We start from the raw sequence: 21,979 nt of genomic DNA on the forward strand, positions 1-21,979 counted from the left end.
TTTATAGGATTTCCCCGCTCGCAATTGCAATGGTGATTTTCTGACATTAAGTACGGAGAACATGTAAGGTTTTACTAGAGAAAATGAGGGTTTATAATGTTATCCCATCCTCATGGCAGACTATTGGAGTTATCAATAATTTTATCTTCTCTATGTTTAGTATTGATATCTCACTGCTCATCTGCCTACTTCTTCCTTCTCACATTAGTTTCTTTCTTGAGGTTTTCTCACCTTATGACCAGGCACGGTGTTTCTGTCTACACTATTGTCATAGCACAGCAATAGCAGGATACTCACACTGTGGCCTTTTCTCCATTGACTGCTATTGTACCGCCCAGTGGCTAGTGTAATCCTCTTCAGAGGTGAGCCACTCTATACTTCCTCTTCCATGGCAGTTTGTTTCTACCTTAGAATGACACGGTTGTTACCTCCTTGGTGAGATGCCATCTTCCTTTAATATCCTGGCTTGCACCAGTGCCTAACCACACTACTGCACAATAGCTAGTCTTCTACCAATATTTTGCAATTTTGTCTCCATTAATCACCTTTCCTAGTCCCTGACAACATAATGTTTGAGTATGGCAGTCATAGTCCTGATGACACCAATCTCCAAGACTGGCTATTCTGTTATCCTACATTGAGCCACCCTCTCCCCAGTGATGGACTTTGTGCACCATAGCCCATTCTGCTGCTCTAGTGGCTATTCTCCAGTGCCTAGTCCTTTGTCATACTCTATACTAAGCTTTCCTATGCTTCAATGAGTATTTTTCTTAATATACACTGTTAGTGTCTTTTGCTGCTGGGATACCCAGCATTCTGTTCTTAGGGTCATGTCTATGCCCATCTGTTAGACATCACAGCCTTAGGGTGGCCTTTTCCTAAACGGTATGCCTGCCTCCCTCCATTTTTTTGATTTTGTTTTTGCTGCTATTATGGCTCTGTGCACTTTACCACTGCTAACCAGTGCCAAAGTGCTTGTGCTCTCTCCCCTAAGCATGGCAATATTGGCTCATCCCCAATTGGCATATTTAATTTACTTATCTGCCCTGAGTAAAGTGCTACCCCTTGTACCCAGGGTCTGTAAATTAAATGCTACTAGTGGACCTGCAGCACTGGTTGTGCCACACACTCAAGTAGCCCTTCAATCATGTCTCAGGCCTGCCACTGCAGAGCCTGTGCGTGCAGTTTACACAGTCATTTTGACCTGGCCAAACAACCCTTTAGCCAGGATGAAACATTCCCTTTTTATACTTATAGGTCACTCCTAAGGGCAGGGTGCAATGTATTTAAAAGGCAGGACATGTACTCTCAAGTTTTACATGTCTTGGTAGTGATAAACACCCGCAGTCAGTTTTCAGTATTGCAAGGCCTATCTCTCTCATGGGATAACATTGGGATTGCCTTATTATATTTTATATATGCAATTTCCAATTGGGAAGAGATAGGACCCCCCAATCTGGTGTCACCGGAATAACAATTTAAAATCACAACTTATGGTGACGTCTGATTTTTAATTTTAATTCTGAAAATGCTACATTTAGAAAGTTGCAAAAAGAACAATTGATAGACAGAATGCAGAACAATGTCATACATTCACCCCAGTACAGAGATCTGTTCCTAAATCTATCTTTTTTTTGCTCACCATGCCATTCCAGTTTGGACCCAACCATATGCAAATCAGTCTTAATCCTGTGCCCAATGGGAACAGTCCAGCCCGAACTGCCAGGCCAGATCCTCCCTGGACTGGAAACAGGCATCCTAGGACTGGTTTCGGGGTTGTACCCCTCATCAGTCAGTATAGCTTGACTCCAGTGGCATGGAGAGCACGGAACCCACGTCTGGGCATACCCGTTTCACTCGGGGTGACAAATGCAACACTGATTTGCATATGATCAGGTTTAAACTGGGGTGGCATGGTGAGCAAAAGAATGATGGATTTAACCCAGATCTCTTGACTAGGGGTGAATGTTTTGATTTGTTCTGCATTGCGTCCATCAATTGTGTGTCTTTTGCTTCTTCGCCCTAAGTACGCCGGGTATGCCCAGACAGGGGTTCCCGGGCTCACTGTGCCACTGGATTCAAGCTATCCTGGCTGATGAGGGTTGAAACCCTGAAACCGGTCCTAGGATGCTTGTTTCCCTTCCAGCGAGGACCTGGCTTGGCAGTTCAGGCTGGACTGTTCCCATGAGGCACGGGGTCAAGACTGATTTGCATATGGCCAGGTCTAAACTGGAGTGACACGGTGAGCAAAAGAACGATGGATTTAAACCAGATGTCTTTCCTGGGGGGGAATGTTTTGATTTGTTCTTCATTCTCTCTATCAATTGTGTGTCTTTTGCTTCCTCGCCCTAAGTACGCCAAGTATGCCCAGACGTGGGTCCCGGGCTCACTGTGCCACTGGATTCAAGCTATCCTGGCTGATGAGGGGTGAAACCCCGAAACTGGTCCTAGGATGCTTGTTTCCAGTCCAGGGAGGACATGGCTTGGCAGTTCGGGCTGGACTGTTCTCATGAGGCACAGGTTCAAGACTGATTTGCATATGGCAAGGTCTAAAATGGGGTGGCATAGTGAGCCACAGAATGATGGATTTGGCCCAGATGTCTTGACTGAGGGGTAAATTATTTGATTTGTTCTGCATTCTGTCCATCAATTGTGTGTCTTTTACTTTTGGAAAGTTGCCTTTTTCCTACTTTAGGGATTTGATGCCTGCCACCGGTCTCTGTTGAGTCTGGGTTGGGTGACAGCTGGGCTTTGTGTATTCCCTCTAGACAGCCACACACAAAGCAAGCTTAGGTGTGATTTGATGGGCCATCCTGGGAGATGGGATAAGGAGCTGGGCACAGCCTCACACACATGAACAGGCTGTGTCCTGTCTGCCCAAAAATGACTGCATATCTTGTATGAATCAACTATGGGTTTTGCATATGATTCTACCATGCCTTCTGGTACCAATTTTGGCTCTGACAGTAAATGTTGGATTGCAGAATGAGCAGAGGAAAGCTAATTGGGGCACAGCAATTAACATCTGAATTAGCTTCAGGCTGTTTCAAAATTTCTCCGCTCATTTTTATATTAATCATAGGTCTGACCATCCATTTCCCAGTGGGCAGATGCAGAAATTTGTAAAAAACTTTGAAATCTGTCACAAATGTGATCAATTACAGATATCAATTACCACATCACTGTTTTCTGCGTGATTCAGTCATTCTGATTCAGATGGACCTAGTGCATAATTTGAAAAAAAATAAGTGCCTTGGTTCTTGTTAAGAAGTCACTGAAGCTTTCACCACACATTGCCCCGCCATGCTGCCAATGATGGTAACAACACAACTACTTACTATCACACTCCTACAAGTGTGACAATTAGGACTATTCCAGGCCTCCAAAGTTATAAGAATGGCTTGGGCAGCAGGTAATAGTCATTTGTATTATATATTGAATTAATCATTAACTGTTGTTGAGGTCATCTCTAAGTTAGCCAGACAGTGACACCGCATGGCAGACTGCCACAAACGCCACTGTTGACAATTAAGTGCTGGTGCAGAGCACCGGAAACCCGCGGCTCAAGTTAAGCTATGGATAGAAATGAACAATTTTATCACTCTTTCCTATATTACTGGTTGGCCACTGAAAATCCATTTTTGTATGCGAGATGAATGGATTACATACAGCTGTAGACCTATCCTAGGGTGTAGAAGACCACTAAATTCATACATGCAGAAATAAAGAACAGGAAAGGTAAATAAGAGAGAAGGAGAGAGAGATAAATAGGGAGAGAAAGTGAGCGAGACAAGCAGACAGACGTGGTCAGAGGGATAGAAAGATAAATACTTTGAGAGGCACAGTGTGTGAAAGAAAGGCAGACAGAAAGCAATAATCCTTGATGCATAGAGTATTTACTTGGACTTAATATCCTGTGTGGAAGGGATTATTCCTTGCACATAAGCTAAATATTTCTATTTTTAGCTCGTTTCTCATGCCTGAATAAAATAGAATTACTGTCTGTCTGTGATACATTGTTTCTGCAGACTAGTTTAATATGCAGTGCCATTTCCATGAATCTAGGCTTACCTTATTGTGTTCACCTTGGATTCATACATGTCCCCAAACTCAAATTCGTACTGTGAATGTGGGACCTGAGATATTTTTTGAACCTCACGTTTGCACTGCCTAATAAACATCATTTGGAATGCTTATATAATTTAGGATGACCACCTCATTCCAGTCATGAAAATTTAACTCACAAGTCACTGTTTTCAGGTGTGCTTGTCCAAGAAGCACACTGGAAGCAAAGCCAGAGCAAAACACCCATAAGACATTTGTGATCACACAAAATTTAGCTTGGATTCAATCACGCCACACATCCCAGCCAGAACTTTGCGATGGGCACTACACAGCCTTATATTGGTGATAGCAAGTTATGTTACACGGTTTCTAAAGAGAACTGCATGCAGGTTAGAGTCTGCTTCAGAATGTTGCAAAAAAAATGTGTGTATCGCCCCCCCTCCCCCCCCCCCCACACACACCCAGTAAAAAGGTATTTTTTCGGTCCCGGGATTTATTTTTGTCATCAGACTTTGAACCAGCTCATGCAAAAGAAAGGCAGAAAGGGAGAAACAAGAGAAAAGTAGGGAAATAGTTTAGGGTGTGTGCAATTTTTGTAAATTGTTTTCGCGTAATTACATGCAATCTCAGCAAATTCCACATATATACGTGAAATGCAAATCCTGCACTAATCGCTATGTTTTACTGTGAAATGCATCCTTGTTTCAATTTTTGACATGAATATGTATTTCGTGCTAAAAAAAGGTTAAAAGAACGAAAACACGAGAAACAACAGCTGTTTGCAATCGGATATTTTTCTGAATTTGAAGTAAATGTTTACAGTGAAAGGAGGTTAATGACGCCTAGTGAAGTAATGGTGCAATTTTGCAGAACAAGCGCTATACAACATTTTGGAAATAGCACAAACTTTCCTGGCATGATTTAAATTTCGCCCAGTAATGTCACAGGGAGAAAGCAGAGATGAAATAGACCCTTATATAGTGAGATGAAAAGATAAGAAATGTATGGAGGTGGAAGAAAGAGACATGAGGTCGAATCAACGCTTGCCAACCTTGGTGTTCGACAACCCCAGCATTCAGCAACGCCATTGAATTACCAAGAAAGAAATCTGGGCCTTTGCACTTGTATAGCTCAGGAAGAAACAAAGACAAGGTGAAAGATGAGGAGGGTGAGAGAAATGAGAAAAAAAGAAAGTTATTACATCAAACATTGTTAACTGCAATCATCACAGCAGCGTCGGCAGTGGTTGTGGTAAGATATGAGCACAGTTCAACAGTTTGCTTCAATTATACTCCCAACGGTATTGGGTTAACTTCAGTATCAGTAGCCAACAATTTAAAAGTAAACAATATGTTTACATATAGGGGCTTTTAAACGCCTCTCTTTATCCAGTGGTCTTTTATTGTATTTTTGACATTTTACTTTCACCCACTACAGCATATAGCATGGGGCAATGAGTCAGGCTACATAAGCCACCAGTTAACTTCACATTGAGTGATTGCATTTTGCCCTTTCACAAAGAGAACTTCTGCACACAGGCTAGATCTCTTCAGTACCAGTGGTTTTGTTTTTTACTTTATAATTACTTTAGTGTGGCCATTGTGTTTAGAGCATGCTGTGATAGCAGGAGGCTTCTGATACACATTCCATCTTTATCAGATCCTATCTTCTGCCAATGCTGTTGCAAATTCCTTTTGGAGTGCTTTGCTTTTTTGACTGCTGATATTTCATAGCTTAGGAGATTGTGCCCAATTGAATCTGTTCTGTTATCATCTATTTGCTTTTTTCTTTCTCAACTTCATTCTTTATTTCCTTCTTGTTTTCCAATTTTTTTCCTTCAATTTTTTTTCTTTCCTTCTTTTCCTTTCTTTCTTTCTTTCTTTCTTTCTTTCTTTCTTTCTTTCTTTCTTTCTTTCTTTCTTTCTTTCTTTCTTTCTTTCTTTTTTTCTCTTTCCTTCATTCTTACTTATCTTCTTTCATTCTTGCCTCCTTTCATTCTTTTTCTCTTTAATTATCTCATTCCTTCCCTCTTTTCTTTCTTTCTTTCTTTCTTTCATTCTTCCTTTTTCTTTGAATTTCCTTCTCTCTTTCTTTCCTTCTCTATCCTTCTCTCCTTCGTTCCATCTCTTTTTATTCATTCATCCCTTATCTTTCTTTCTTTCCGTCTTTCCTTCTCTCTTTTTCCATCTCTCCTTCCTTCTCTGTTCTCTTTCTTTCTTTGTCTCTTTCCTTTTCTTTGTTTGTTTCTTACTTTCTTATTTTCCTCTTTCCATATTTCCATTTCTTTCTTTCTTTCTTTCTTTCTTTCTTTCTTTCTTTCTTTCTTTCTTTCTTTCTTTCTTTCTTTCTTTCTTTCTTTCTTTCTTTCTTCTCCTCTCTTTCTTTTCTTCTCTAGCCTTCTCTACCTTTCCTTCTCTTTTTCTTTTCTTCTATTTCCTTCTTTCATTCTCGTTCTTTCTATTTCTTTTTTCTTCTCTCTTTCTTTCCTTCTTTCTTTCTCTCTTTTTTCTTCCTCCTTTCCTTCTCTTTCCTCAACCATCTAAATATCTATCTATCTATCTATCTATCTATCTATCTATCTATCTATCTATCTATCTATCTATCTATCTATCTATCTATCTATCTATCTATCTATCTATCTATCTATCTATCTATCTATCTATCTATCTATCTATCTTTCTTTTCTTTCTTCCTCTCTTTCTCTTTCCTTTGATCTTACTCTTTCCTTTTATCTCACCTTCTTTATTGCCTGGCTTCTTTCTTTCTTTTGCTTTCCTTCCTCCTTTCTTTCTTTCTCTTTCCTTCTTTCTTTCCTGACTCCTTTCTTTTTTTCTTAAAAGCAAGAGGCTGGCAGCCAGTGTTTGACTTTTTTTAAAGACTGTGTTAGCCATGACCTTTTGCTTTTACAAAAATGATGTGTATATCATAGTTACTTATAGGGGTTTCAGCCAGACTTCATCCATTTGTCTGTGGTTGGTATTATTCATATTTTTCTTCCACCCACTCCAGCATGCATTAAGGGATAATGTATCATCCCACTTCAGTCAATGGCTGACTTCACTATAGTTATTGCATGCTACCCTTTCACAAGGAACACATCCACACACAAAGTAGTTCCCTTCAGTGTCATGGAGTACTATGGTAATGTGTGGGTTTATTTGACCAAAAATGATAATATGTGGGGCGTTTTTAAAACAAAAAAAACGTTTTTGCTTGTTGCAGATTAATTTACTTTTAGATTGATGAGGGCCTGCCATATTCTCGAACAAGATAGTTGTGCTTAACCAAGCAAGAATTTCCAGAAGATTGGCAGCAAACACCAGTCCTGTTGGCTTTGCCAATGCTTGTTTATTGCACTTTTTTAATATCACCAGAAATACTGCCTGAAAGCCAGCTTCTGAACATGTATTGATGATGTAGACAGACAAAATACATCTCCACATGGACATGGAATAATTGGCACATTAGTGCTTGCCTGTTTGATGAGGAATTACACAAGAAGATAGGTTGACTATGCAGATCGTTTATGGTAGAGTAATGTGTGTTTTATTTAAATCAACGACTTACAACGTGATGATAGATCTTAGAGTAGAAATTTCCATAGGCATGTGCAATCAGCTTCTGATAAAATACCCATAACATAATTTGCATGATCGATGAGCATATTAATGCCTAATCTTACTGGTTTCTGGATATGGTTTGCTGTTCAGAGTTTAGACACGAGTGGCTTGACCTATATGGTTTTGTAAACTGAAGGGCCCATTACAATTTGGACTTTTATCTGCCTAGTAATATCTTCCTCCCACAACATTTGCGGAATAACATAGGGGAATTGGTATTTCTGCAGTGACTTCTGCATTCTTACCGGTATTTTACCTGTAGACATTGGCTTCTTTAAGCACCCGAAGTCTCTCAGTGAAATGCAGCTGATCTGTGGAGTTACTACAAATGTCATAATCCCGATAGGGTCAGTAAAATCAGAAGTACAGGTGCATTCAAGATGAGGCTGGCAGAACCTTGAATTGGGGCTTCTCTTTGATGTAGGGCCAGGAGAGATTCTGGCTACCTCGGTTGGAGGACACACATTTCTTACCCATTTGTCTGGATTGCCAGATTAGATGATGTTGCAATTGTCAAGGTATTATGGGACTGTTGGCAAGATAATCGGAATAGTTTTTTTGTGAGTGGGCTGGGTACAAATCGTTACAGCTAGATGTTAATCCAAAACTATGGCAATAACTTTGTTGAAGAGGCGGGTTAAAGTCAGTTCAGATTCAAATTAGATTTTCATGGAACTGACTGCAAATGGTGACATGGGCACATTCCTAGTATGCCTGACCCAGGAAGGTTGAGAGCAAAGTGTTTTTGTATTGACCATTATCAGACAGTCCATTTTCAACCATTGAAAAAATCCGGGAGTGTTCATCCAGCTCTTGGAGTGATTCAGCTATGTGAATAGTTCCTTCCCTTTAGTCATTCAGTCTGAAATTAGTATTTTGGTACGTACAAAACCTCTTATGAGGCTGAACAGCTTTTACAATTCGTAAAGGAAGTTCTGTTCAGAATTACAAGTTCCAAGATGCATTGAAAAAGCATTCCATTTCTATGTAGGAGTCACCATGGAACGTATCACTGCTTTGCGGTCCACTTTCGAACCCTAAACCATTAATAAGATACAGGCATCTCAAAGGGTGTGGTATCTGAATCACAAAGGGGACGCTGTACCTATGAGACAGTATCCCCTTTAGGAATTGTTTCAGGCAGCTTTGGTGTTGTGGGGGGGAAAGACAGTGTATAAATGCTTAAAGTCAAATGGAGCAGATTTAGACGTGTATTAATGTTTAGCAAAAGTGCATTTGAATTTAGTAACTTTATTTTTGGTTTTCACCATAAGGAAAATATTTTTCCAACATACAATAACTCCTTCACCTTCCCTTGCCATACTTGGATAGATGTTTACTCTTCTTCGTTACAGGATTAAGGGCCAGATTTACAAAGCAAATTTTCAGTTGCAAACAGCCCAATTTGCAGAATTGTACGAAGCCCTATTCGCGATTCGGTAACGTATTACGGAATCGCAAATAGGGTTTGGGGCGTCCCTTACTCATACCGACTCTCAGTGGTATGTGTGAATGTTTTGCGACTCAGAAAACATTCGGAGTTTACCACCAACTAACCCATTTGCAAATGGGACGGTCTCCCCAAAGTATCCCTTCCCCTTTGTGAATGTTGGTGGAATCACTGCCATCTCCTTAAACACGAAAAGAAAGCTTTTAATTTCTATTTTTGAAACTTACCCCGCTTTCCTTTAAGGAAACTGGGGTGCATTAAAAAAATTATTTTTTATTAGAAAGCAATCATAGACATGGTAGTCTTCTGACCCCAGCAGGCCTCCATCCCTGAGATTTTAGTGATTCACAATAGGCCACAAACTGAAACCTACTTCATGAATATTAATGAGGTAGGTCTGTTTGCAACAAACTGGGAATCACAATGTGTGTCAAGGACACATTGGTAAATGGGTATTTGTGTTTACCAAATAGCGAATCGAAAAAAGTAAATCTACCTATGTACTTCTGGTCCAATTCTCATATAGGCTGTGAGAGAGTAGGATACAGAAAGGTTTGTGAAATGTTTATCACCTTTCCAAATGATTTCTGCTCAAGAATGCAATGCCAACGCTCTGCTTGTGGGAGCAGATTTACTTTGACATCAAGCCACATTAAACAAATGAATTCAAAACTTCAATTTACAGTTGTAAATTTAGGATACAAATTAAGGGTAAATTGTTTAGAGATACTAATTGCTTTGTGACTTAAGCCCTTGATTGCTTGATCTTGTAAGGACACAGCTATGCAGAGGCCTTACAATGGCAAAAGCAGGAACTCTGCCCTACCGAAGATCAAAACATTTGACCATAGTTTCACCCCACTTAGTCGCTCTTAGTTGCATGACTTCTGATTCTCAGGTTATTTGCTAAAGCATTATGGTATGATATCGTTTTCATGCAGATATCACTCACGTTTATAATGTGCCCTCACCAGCAGCGGTCCGTGGAGGGAGTTCCGTGGGGCGGAAAGGCGGGCGGGGGAGGGGCAGGGTGGGGGGGTTATTTCGTAGCGCGTAGCAAATTTCGTAGCGCGCCCTGCACCACAAAATGCGGTGCAGCGCGCGCTACGAAATTCGTTTTATTTATTTAATTGTTTACTTACCTCCAATTCTCCATGTTCCGGTGTTTAGTCCCCCCGCCCCGCCTTTCCGCCCCATGGAACTCCCTCCACGGACCGCTGCTGGCCCTCACTTTTGTTTCATGCCCTTAGCTGCAAATAGTAACCCCCAGTCATGGCCCATGCAGGTAAGAGCAGTGCAGTGGTGGGCCCGAGTTGGGGAGAGGGGATTCGACAGATGACCACAAGGGAAAATTAAATAAATAATTAAGTTTCCCTTGTTGTCATCTGTTGAAATAACCCCCCCACCAGGCCCCACCGCTCGTACCTGCACGGGCCGCGGCTGGCAACCCCTACTATTTAAGCAGTTTCACCACTGTGCTGCTTCCCTTATGTAGACCACTTATGCACTGCTGACCCACTACTCAAACTCATCATTGCCTCCCTGCCAACATAAAAGTGCCTTCATAATCTGTGTAGACGCTCACTAACGTTTTGCAAGGGATTCCAATGAATGAATTACTAAATACATTTATAAATAAGTGTGCATCAGTATTGCTGTGTGTCTAAGGAGCCCACAGAAGTGATGTGTCTTCGTCTTTGAGATATACAACATTGTAGCACTACCAATATCAGAGCCCAGTATAGTGCAGGCAAAAATCTGTTCACTGGTGTACTACAGCTGGACAATTTCATTGGGTGATGCCTGCTTGATAAGCAAATCGAACGACTTTGTTCTTGTTTACTCTTGATTAGGATGCTAATAGCTTTTAGCTAGAAAAGATCCCACTTTGATCAGCGGTGGATAATAGAATTAGTCCATTACCATCCATTCTGTAGGCCTAAAGCATCTATCTCTCCCTCATTTGCAAGCCCTGACCCATGACAGCCGTGACGCAGTGACACGACAGGGCAATCCAGCTGTATTTCGTTCAACAATTACACCTTGCATGCATTAGCTACTCCATTTCTACGGATGAAACACTGACACCTGACGAATATTTAACTTAAAATACAAAATACTGCTGGACCCTAAAAATACTAAGATTTTGTTTGAATATGAACGAAGGTAGGCAAAAAGAAAAAAACACATAATGTGAGAAAACTGGCTAGAAATTGATTGCCAGAGAAAAGTCCCAGATGATCCCTGTTATTTCCTCCTATTATCCACGTTGCTCTATCCATCCATACAGTAAATTGAGAATCTAATGCTCTTTGCTACAAGACAAGCCATGATTTATTGCTGCTATATGTTAGCTCCAACAGAAATTAAATGCCTATAACAATAAACGCACTTATAAGACATATTTTCAAGGGCATGGTATATAAAACGAGGTTTGCGACATTTTTGAAACATAAACACGACATATTGTGGTCTTGCAAAAAAATAAAATAAAATAATAATAACCTTCTCCACCAACAACAAGCCACAGTAAAAGAAGACGTTTCCTTTTCTTTCAACCACTAAATGCATTTGCATTTAATATTTTCTCTTTGTCATTAATTTACATTTCTGTCTTTTTCAGTCATTGGTTCCTATTTGTTACTAGTTTTCTTTTCCGTCTTTTATTCACTGCCCTCAATGCAACTTCACTCTCCCTCCCTATCCTTTTCATTCTCTCTCTCATCCCACGCCGCAGCTCCCCGCATCTAACCACCGGATGCTGAAAGCAGGCTTGGTCAACTGCCGGTCTCTCCCCCGTCATGCCAACGACATCTGGCTGTCGATTTCCTCCGACGAGTGGGATATTTTATTTCTCACTGAGTCCTGGATAACTGATTCCTCCTCTCCGGACATCTATCTGGCCATTCCTTCAGGCTATGACATAAAATGTATTAACCGGGCTGGAGGTAAATCGGGAGGCGGACTAGCAGTAATTTTCAAATCTTGTCTTCAGCTGACCACTACCAAACTTACCAACATTGGTATAATTGAAGCCCTATACTTCTCTGTATCCGATTCTGCAGCAGTTATACTGGCTGGTTCACTAATCTATAACCCCCCCACTGCTGCTTCCCTTTCCCTTACCGCTCTTATCCACCAGCTGGCCGACCTATCTCTTAAACATCAATGCTTTCTAGTTTTAGGTGATTTTAACCTCCACGCTGACAACCCTCTCTGCGCGAAAGCGAATAACCTGCTGGAAATCATGGGTAGTCTTAACCTCACTCAACTAGTCACCGGCCCTACTCACGTGGCTGGTCACACCTTAGATCTTATTTTCGCCAACTTTTCCACTATCACTGTCTTCCCCCCCTCCCCCTTACGTGGTCCGACCACTACCTCATCCCCTTTTCTGTGGCCTTAGATCGGAAATCTGTTCCTCCTGCACCCAGGAAGGAGCTGGGAAGGAAGTGGCACAAAGTAACATGCGCCACCCTGGACCCGGTATTCCACTTCCAGACGGATCATCTATCCTCTGATATCGACGGAAATATCACCAGGCTTAACACCGCCCTCATCAATGCCATCGACCACATTGCTCCCCTGAAAATCATTGCCTCTACTAGATCTCGCCCCTCTGCTCCTTGGTTCTCCACCTCTCTCCGTGAGGAAAAAAGTAGATGCAAAGCACTTGAACGGAAGTGGAGACTAAATTACGACCCTGAAGCTAAGCTTGCCTACAAAGATGCCCTGAAAACATTTCTTAAACACAAAAAAATCACCATGAAAGATTATTTCTCGCTTCAAATTGTCAAGGCCAAAAACTCTTCAAAAACCCTCTTCACCATCGTTAAAGATTTCATCAATCCTCCGGCTAGGGCCACTCAGAACTCAGCTAGTCAGACCCTGTGCGAAGGACTGTCGGACTTCTTCCTTGAAAAAATCAACAAGCTATGCATCTCTTTCCCTAAAGGGCCAATATCCCGGCCTCCGTCCACTAGTCCCCCTGTTTTACTGCCCTTTCTCGCTTTTAATAAACTCACCCAGGAGGATGCCATCAGACTACTCATTCATTGTAAGTCTGGCGCACCCTCTGACCCTGTCCCTGCCAAACTCATGGGTGAGCTGGCCCCCTCGTTAGCCGATTCTTTCCTCACCATCTGGAACGCCTCCCTCCACCATGGCTTTTTCCCTACCACTTGGAAGGAAGCCTTGGTGATCCCCATTCTAAAAAAGGCAGATGCTGATCCTACTGTCTTCTCCAACTACCGCCCCATTTCCCTTCTCCCCAAACCCGCAAAGGTCTTGGAAAAAGCCGTGCAGTTGCAACTCACGGAGTACTTGGAAAGCAACTCATTACTGCACGACTCACAATCTGGTTTTCGGGCGGGATACAGCACAGAGACGGCTCTGCTGGAAGTATCGGAGACAATCCGGGAGTGCGTGGACAGGGGCGAGGAGGCCATGCTAGTCCTCCTCGCCCTGTCCGCTGCATTCGATACAGTCTCTCACCCCATCCTCCTTGACCGACTAAAACAGATTGGCATTGGCGGCACTGCCTTTGGCTGGATCAAGTCCTTCCTCTCAGGAAGAAGTCAGAGGGTATTGTTGCGGCCTTTTCAATCGGAGGAAAAACCCCTGTCTTGCGGTGTGCCACAGGGCTCTGCCCTCAGCCCTCTGTTTTTTAACATCTATCTTGCCCCACTGGCCGGCCTGGTGGAGTCCTACGGAGTCAGGGTGGTCTCCTATGCTGATGATACCCAGCTAGTGTTTTCCTTTAGAGACCACTCTGACTCCGCGTTCTCCAACTTCCGCCAGTGCCTCAACAACATCAGTGGCTGGATGTCTGAAAACCATCTTAGACTCAATGCAGACAAGACAGAGGTGCTGTTTTTTAACCAGAAAAACTCCATCCCATCCTCCTGGTGGTGGCCCGCGGCACTTGATCCCGCTCCCTCTCCCGTCCACTCGGCCCGCAACCTGGGTTTCCAGTTTGATGACTCCCTTTCATGCAAGACTCAGATTAATAAAGTGACCTCTGCCTGCTTCCTGAAGTTGCGCATGATTAGAAAAATACTTCCCTATCTCCCTCTGGACTCCCGCCGTACAGTTACCCATGCCCTCATCACGTCCCACCTGGACTATGCCAATAGCCTCTATGCGGGTGCTCCCCAATACCTGATTGACCGGTTGCAGATTATTCAGAATGCGGCAGCCAGACTGATTGGCAATATTCCCTACCGTCAATCAGTAACCGCATATCGTGAGGAACTGCACTGGCTACCTGTGGCCAGCCGTATCCAGTTCAAGGTCCTCACTCTCACTTACCGAGCCATCAACGATCGCGGACCTAACTACCTGAAAAAACGTGTCTCAATATCCCGTTCCATTAGATCCTTGAGATCCAATGACCTACGCCTTCTGATCTCTCCCCGTTTCAGACTATCCAGAATGGGTGGCAGAGGGTTCAGTGTAATTGCGGCTAAACTATGGAACGCATTGCCAGTCGATCTTAGATTCTGTCCCTCTGTATCCATCTTCCGGGCCAGACTCAAAACTTGGCTCTTCTCTGGACTCTGATTTATTACGCTACTTCCCCTTCTTGCTCCCCTCCTCTCCTTTGGAGGTTCAGGTTCTAGCGCCGGGACACCCCTTCGGGGGTAGCTGTGCGCTCTACAAACTACATAAAATAAATAAAAATAAATTCATTGGTTCTGATGAGGTTTACGTGCCTCATCTGCCTGACTAAAGCTCATGCCAATGTCTGCCCCTGACCGATGTGTAAAAATTGAGAAAAGACACTGTTATCAGACAGTGCTCAACTCTTTCATTGAGGTGCCATTATTTAGAGACCTGGGACTAAATTAAAAAAGAAAAGTCGTAAATTTACACCTGTACATGTTCTCCTTTGCATGTTTCTAGATTTACAACTTCATGCAGTTCACAAAATTTGCCGGTAGTATGTCTGGAACGCTGGACCTACCTGTGAACAAATTAAGACAGAGGTATTCATGGTTTTAGGCAACAATGTCCAGAAAGGTTTTCGGTTTAATACATAGTTTTAAAAAAAATGTCAGATAACCTAAGTGTGTCTATGAGATAATGAATGTTGGGGGCATGATATATACAAAAACCAAACAAAATGACCATATATTAATAAATAAATGTAGGACGTATTATTTTAAACTTTGGAGCATTTATAGACATTAAAATGATCAAATATGTGCTCAGTGAACTAAATGGACGTAAAGTACTATTGGATCAATGTGGCCTGAAAAAGGGATCACAATTAGGAAAAAGAAACTATGGTAGGCTATATACAGTTCGATTTGTAGCATAAGGATGTCAAAGACGTTTCAGCCCTATGTGATTTAACAGGCCATCATCATGCCTGAAAACAAATGGCTAAACATTGGAAGTAGTCAATGTCACTAAATGAGTATAAATAAGAAATTATAAAAAATGTCACTACTGGAATCCTACTACTCTGTTATTTATAATATACAAAAAAACAACAGGGTCATTTAAAGAATACCCACAGTTCTGTAAGGTGAAGAATATACCTAAAAAAGAAAAAGATATGAGGAATAAATCACAGAGGTAAGAAAAAGAACACAGTGGTCATGTGTGAGTGGGCGCACTAGGCGTTAAGTGGAGGGTAAACTCATGCACAGTTGACTTTGACATACTACTCTTTCTGTGGGGGAAGGAGAAATCATTAGGACTGTAGATCAGCAGGGGGTGAACGCAAGTTATTAAGTGATTAAACCTCGGTATTGACAGTAAAGTATGCTGAGCTGATGGTAGTGGAAGAATTAAACCCATCAGCTCTGGTGCTGATCCAAAGAGAATTCGCTCAGGAGATAAAGGGAGGGGCGGTCACCAGTTAAATTGATAAGAGTCACATGAGGTATGCTTATGTCAGACAATGAGAGGACCACAATTTGGCCACATAAAGCAATTATGGAAGGGCATGACAGAGGATGCCACCCAATTGCAAAAACTGGTCAGCTTGAATTAATGCACCGGAATGCAGGACAGGACAAAAAGTCCATTTATATTGATAAAAAGAGTATATATAGAAAATAATATTCTACAAGGAGTAGGGCAAAATAATATTCTACAAGGAGTAGGGCAAAAAACATGATCTATCCCATAAAGGCTTACAGTAAATTAAGAGCAAATTGCAAACAACCCATGGAGCTCCATTCTTCAATAGAGTTCAGCCCATTATTAACAGAATCACAACTTCTAATCAAATTACATTAACTTTCATTTAGTTAACTTTAAAGGTTGCCACCTGTTAGGGGTAGTTTGATTTGGTATAGGACTTGTCATCAGGCCCTGAGCAAATTAATGTGCGACGGAAGGAACATTTTCAGAATTGCAACAAATGTGGCTGTTGGGATGGGTAATTCAATGTGTAACTTTTTGCATTGCCTTGCCTATGTAGAATAAGTTATAGTGACCAAACAACAAATAGCAAAAGTCACATGACATGAGTTTACAGTTTGTGTGAGGTCCCAAATTATGTGTTGTGCTCCTATGTCTTGAATTGTTTAGTGTTCTGGGGACAGACCAAGAAAATTTTGCATTTGTAGGGCCCTAATTTACGTGGTAAGCCCCAACTACTAATGAGAGTATTCGTGGTGGAGTTAATAGTGGGGTCCCAACACAGAGCTTAGACCAAATGGTCACAAAGATTATTCCTCTTTTGCAAGAAAAAAGGGGGAACAGAGCTCTGATCAGTTCACTGTTAACTAAAATAGATCAATGTTTTCTAATGATTTTGATCACCTTATTAGTACACAGACTGAATGGGGTAAGGCAGTGTACACAGTGATTACCGGGTTTATTGTGTGGGGTCGGTAATGTTTCAAAGGGACCATATCATGCACTTTTTAGTGCTTTTGATATGAAGCATTAAAATATCTTTTTTCCATCAGTTTTTTCAAGAGGACAGCTCCCTCCCGAACTAATTGGCTTTCCATTTGCAGTTTCTGGGGGGAGACAGCGTTTACAATGCCGGCAATCCCACGCGGGTTGCTAATAACGCGGTCGTTACATCGACCGCATTGTTACCACGCGTGGCATTACATCGCAAGTTGTTTCAACGACTTGCACTAGGTGGCTTGCAACACCAGGGAATGTGTTGGATTTTAAATCCAACACCTTCCCTGCTGTTGCGCTAACTGGAGTAGGAATAGTAATTTATACTATTCCTAAATCCAGTGCACCATCTAGCGCAAGTCGTTGAAACGACTTGCGATGTAATGCCACGCGTGGTAACAACGCGTTGTTACCTACTGCGTGGTAACACCACGCGTTGTAACATCATACATTCAATAGTGAGGTATGTTCATAGAGCAACATTCATATGAACTTTATTTTCTATGACCACTCTATATATATATATACAAATGTATATAATCTACCGGCATTTCTTTTTTATCAGTGTGGCCAATATTTCAGGTCACCTTTATTACAAGCCCTGTGTGTCCATCTAACTCACTGAGCATGTTTGATTCATTTATTGTCCATACATCCTCAACAGTTTATTATAATATGTCCTACATTTATTCTGTGCGTAAAGCTTTCTTTTATAGTTACAATATTTGGTCTTGTTTTTTTCCCTTTTTGTATATGTCTTGTTCTTTACATTGCTTACCTCACAGATATACTTAGGGAATATGGCAAATGTTTTAAACTATTTATTGAAACTAAAACGTTTTTGTACCTTGTTGTGTGTAACCTGGAAAGCTGTTCCACTCACAGTTTTATAAGTATGGGAGAATCATGTGAATTGTTTAGATTCTGGCATCCACATTGGAGGAAGCCAGAACCTATGTGCAATTGCAAATTTTTTCATTTGTTTGTGTTCTTCACAGGAATTGTTTGTTTTGTCAGGAACGAATATCTGACCATTTCTGGGGTAGGAAAAAAATGTAGAGGATTTTGTGAATGCTCACAGATGTGGTTGTGGGCCTTCTCAAACTTTGAAGGCAAGCCGCTCCATGAAATGCCTTTATTTAGGATTAAATTCTATGTTATATTATTCTGACATGAGTAATATTGTGCAGAAGTAAATTAAATTAAGACTGCAAACAGCCATAAATCCAGTCATTTTCAATCATAAAAAGCTTTTGTAAAGCTGGCCTTTTTGTTCAAAAAGATTTGGAGCTACCAGAAATTTGCACCTGTTTGTAGCAGGTCACAAGTCATGGAGAAGAAACTTGCGATAGGATTGTTGGATGGGCCTGTGGGAGTTACTTTCTGGTTTGAATCACTTCTGCTTTTACCACGATTTTATTACAATTAAAACAAACATTTTGGAGTATTTATAAGTATGTTTTCTGGTATTTGCTTGAATAGGCCTCAATTAGGCCTCAACTCCATTTTTATAAAACATAGCTTTTGACTTCATAATATTACTTGTGTATTTATATTTCTCAATTGACACCGCACACAGCAAAATGTGCACTGTTTGTTTTGTAATAATCTATGAACACTCTGGAGGAAGCCCTTAGTTACTTTCAAGGCTCTTCCTGCTCACATGCTGTATTGTATTCATCCATGACTGTTTTTATTGTGTAAGTAACTAGTGTGTTTTGACACCTCCTATGACATTAGATTAAAAGTTGCGTAATAACTATTCATGATAGGGATTGTGCTAGAATGAGGGTATTATGTTGCATTTGATCATGCTGAACGTGATTCGTAGTTAGTATGATACATTTTCTCGCCTGATGCTGACTGTGCCTTTTCCATTGCTTTCTATGGTGAAACTAGCTAAATGCCCCACTAAAGTTGGGAGTGAGCCATGACTCTTTTGTGAGTCTCAAGGGATACTGCCTGATTCTCTATTGATTTGCTGTATCATTTGGACTTAGTCTATTTTTCTGATTTTGCTCAACTTAAACTTCATGGCAATTGATTTCTATGTCATCTGATTGACTCATTGTTATTTCTGTGTTTTACCTTTCTGTATTGCACTTTAATATTTTGATAATCCTTCATGGTTTTCTCTAAATTATCGAACTCAAAATCCCTTTTTGAGCCAATCTTTTTCTTCCTAATTTATCAACTGTATTCTTGAAATGCTGCTTTGAGTCGTATCCTCAGCGACACATTTCCTGATCTACTCATGAGGACAACACCGTCGCAGACCCTGCAATCGGCACTACTATCATGCACATTATCTAAGAGATAGTGCAGCCACAGGCCAAATTCAAAAATCATGTTTTGTGAGAAGTTGTTTCATACTGTTAGCTTAGATGTGGCTTTTTCCAGAAATTCAAAAAAAACACACACAAAGGCTATAACAACCACTAAATAAAAAAGCACTGTCAATAAGCCCATAATTCTTTTCCACAGACTGTTTACGTTTCAGGCTCTTGTAGACTCAAGTTTTTCCTTTATCTAATGCTGTTCCTGCTGCCACTTTGCGTCAATTACTTAATGCCCCTCTTGTGTCAAGCTTCCTGTACCCTACTTCATATGTTTGTGATTTCCTGTCTCCGTTTTTATATTCTAAGATTCCTTTCCTAGCTGCCTCTGATTTCTTTGCCACATTTTCCACATTTGCCTCATTTCATATTGTTTTATCGTACCTTGCATACACCTGTAGCCCTTTCCCATATGTGTAGAGATCTGATTACAACCTTCCGACTTGTAATTTCTCACTTTACTCTCTACAAATGTTTTTCTATCATCCAACTTTGCCAGTTGAAAGTTCCTATTACATACTGAAATTCCTTTATTCTAATCCACTTTCATACCCCAAGACACTGGCTGGATTGTTGGCACATAGTCATGCCCAGAAACTCATGTTTAGACGTTTAATTCTTCAGTAACTTCTATCACCTTCATACACCCTCTCACTAACTTCCTACAGGTAGCAGAACACATTTCCAGCCTACTGTTTTCTGTAGTTCACCCAGCTAGCTGTGACTGAACTTCTGTGTTTAAACTGTAATAACAAACTAACTAAACAAAGAAATAAATACAAAAGAAGTGCAGGCGTCCAACATCTTTCTTAGAAGGCCGCCACCCACAGGACTGCTGCCCACTTCCAACATTAATGCACCAAACTTTCGCCACTGAGTTTTCACACTGCCTGTACGGACACTATCCAAATCCTATAATATCCTCAATTCCCCTCTGACAAGTTTTTTTAGCAGGGCAGGGCCGCATTGGCTGTAGTGGGCACCAGGCGTTTCAATGGTGGGCTGCCAGGACGGGACCGGTTTTAGACCTCTAAGGGCCCGCCTTTTTTGTTACCGTGGCTGGTTTTGCCGCATAGCTGCAATATCAGCCCCCTGCAACAAAAGCGGCACAAAGCTTTCCACTAGCACCCCACTCACTCCCACCAGGGCCAGCCGAGCTCTTTGCCAGGGCCGGTTTCGGTTCCCAGTCTGGCCCTGGATTAGGGAGCAAAGAGGGTTCTAGAAAATATGTGGATGGGTGATTTAATTTTGAATTTAGAGCCTTGAATGTCGTGTAGTTAGTTCATACAATTGATTAACCTCTCACAATTCTGACAAAAATGGACAGAAAAGAGTGTAAACAGAATCTGGGCAATTCTGCAAAATCTAGCATACTAGTTCAGCAGCAGATCATTATCTTTCAAAGTAGTGGGGTGTGCCACTTGACCTGAACTGCAGGTCACCCCCTCAATGAAAGTTCTGGGGATTCTCCCCTGAGAAATATTTTTTTTAAAAGAGATCGGATACAATGCAAACAGCTGAAATTATTTCAGTTTCTTTCGATTGAACATTGGTAGATCATCAATTACTAAATTAGAGGAACAGGATGTGATTGTATATGCTCACGAAATTGGGGAGCCAGAAAAATCTTGAGCCTTAATTGGCAAATTACACATCATATACAAATTAGCTAATGATAAAACCGTGTCGAAATTAGCATTTAAGGCTGCCACATTTGCAAAAACACACAGGCCAATGAGATGAAAGATGTAACTTCAAAAGAATACTGAAATTTGGCAAATAAGTAGATGGACACGTTTTGTCTCTGCTTTTGTCTATCCTACCTCGTTTTAAAACTCTCCTGCTTTGAGGCATTTTCGATGTAATCAAATGAATTTTATAGATGTGACTACTACTGACAGAAAACAGACTAAGTGATAGCCGCATATGCCAAAGTGACCGCAACATATTCCATGTTTGTATCTGTATGTCCCAGCTTAAAGATCTTGAGAAAAAACATATTTTCTACAAATATTTAGGGATACAATTAGTTACACTTTGCTTGACTGGTGCCTCCAATAAATGGCGTGGGACTGTGGTAACATTTCTTAATGGGGCTGCCAAGGCCTTTAACAATAGTACTAATGTGGGGACCTCCAGGTGCCTCCAGCTACCATGTGGGCTGTTGGGCTCAGGGCATTGGTGGGAATACTTACTGAGGAATTTATTTTCATGACCAGCAAGCTATTTCTAAGAAATACTTCGCACATAACTACAGCAGTGGGAAATAACTTGATAGGCAAAAAACGAGTATGGATAACATCAAGCAGAGTCAATGACATATTTATTGCACAATGATGCTTTTGTGATGGACAGACTGAAACCAAGAGAACATTTAGGCAAGTTAGTAGTAGACTTTCATAAAACACCCACTAACAATCTTCATAAAAAAATCTGTCCCTATTCATTCCATTTGCAAAAGATGGCACTCCGGAGTAGTTTTGAACTCAATGAGTAAGGGGCAAAGTCTAAACTCGGGAGATATTGAGTTTCAGTAATGGGGGTCTAGAACGTACAGAGACCGTATTCTTGACATTGCACATGGTAGTCTAATTGTTACCAGGAACTTTTGGTTGGTGTATCATTGACACCTGGTT

General features: G+C 41.2%; 1 protein-coding gene across 4 annotated transcripts in view; it reads right to left on the reverse strand.

Moving 5' to 3' along the window:
• Positions 1 to 21,979, reverse strand: part of PTCHD1 (patched domain containing 1) — a 571,764-nt gene that overhangs the window by 408,208 nt on the left and 141,577 nt on the right. Inside the window, exon 3 of one of the 4 annotated variants that reach the window (XM_085620490.1) lies at positions 14,254 to 14,271. The exons of the other annotated variants lie outside the window; for them this stretch is intronic. Within the exon in view, the coding sequence (XP_085476616.1) occupies positions 14,254 to 14,271 (18 nt within the window). The remainder of the gene's footprint in view (positions 1 to 14,253; positions 14,272 to 21,979) is intronic. 4 annotated transcript variants of the gene reach the window in all.

This window comes from Triturus cristatus, chromosome 8 (assembly GCF_964204655.1).
Source record: "Triturus cristatus chromosome 8, aTriCri1.1, whole genome shotgun sequence".
Classification (NCBI taxonomy): Eukaryota; Metazoa; Chordata; class Amphibia; order Caudata; family Salamandridae; genus Triturus; species Triturus cristatus.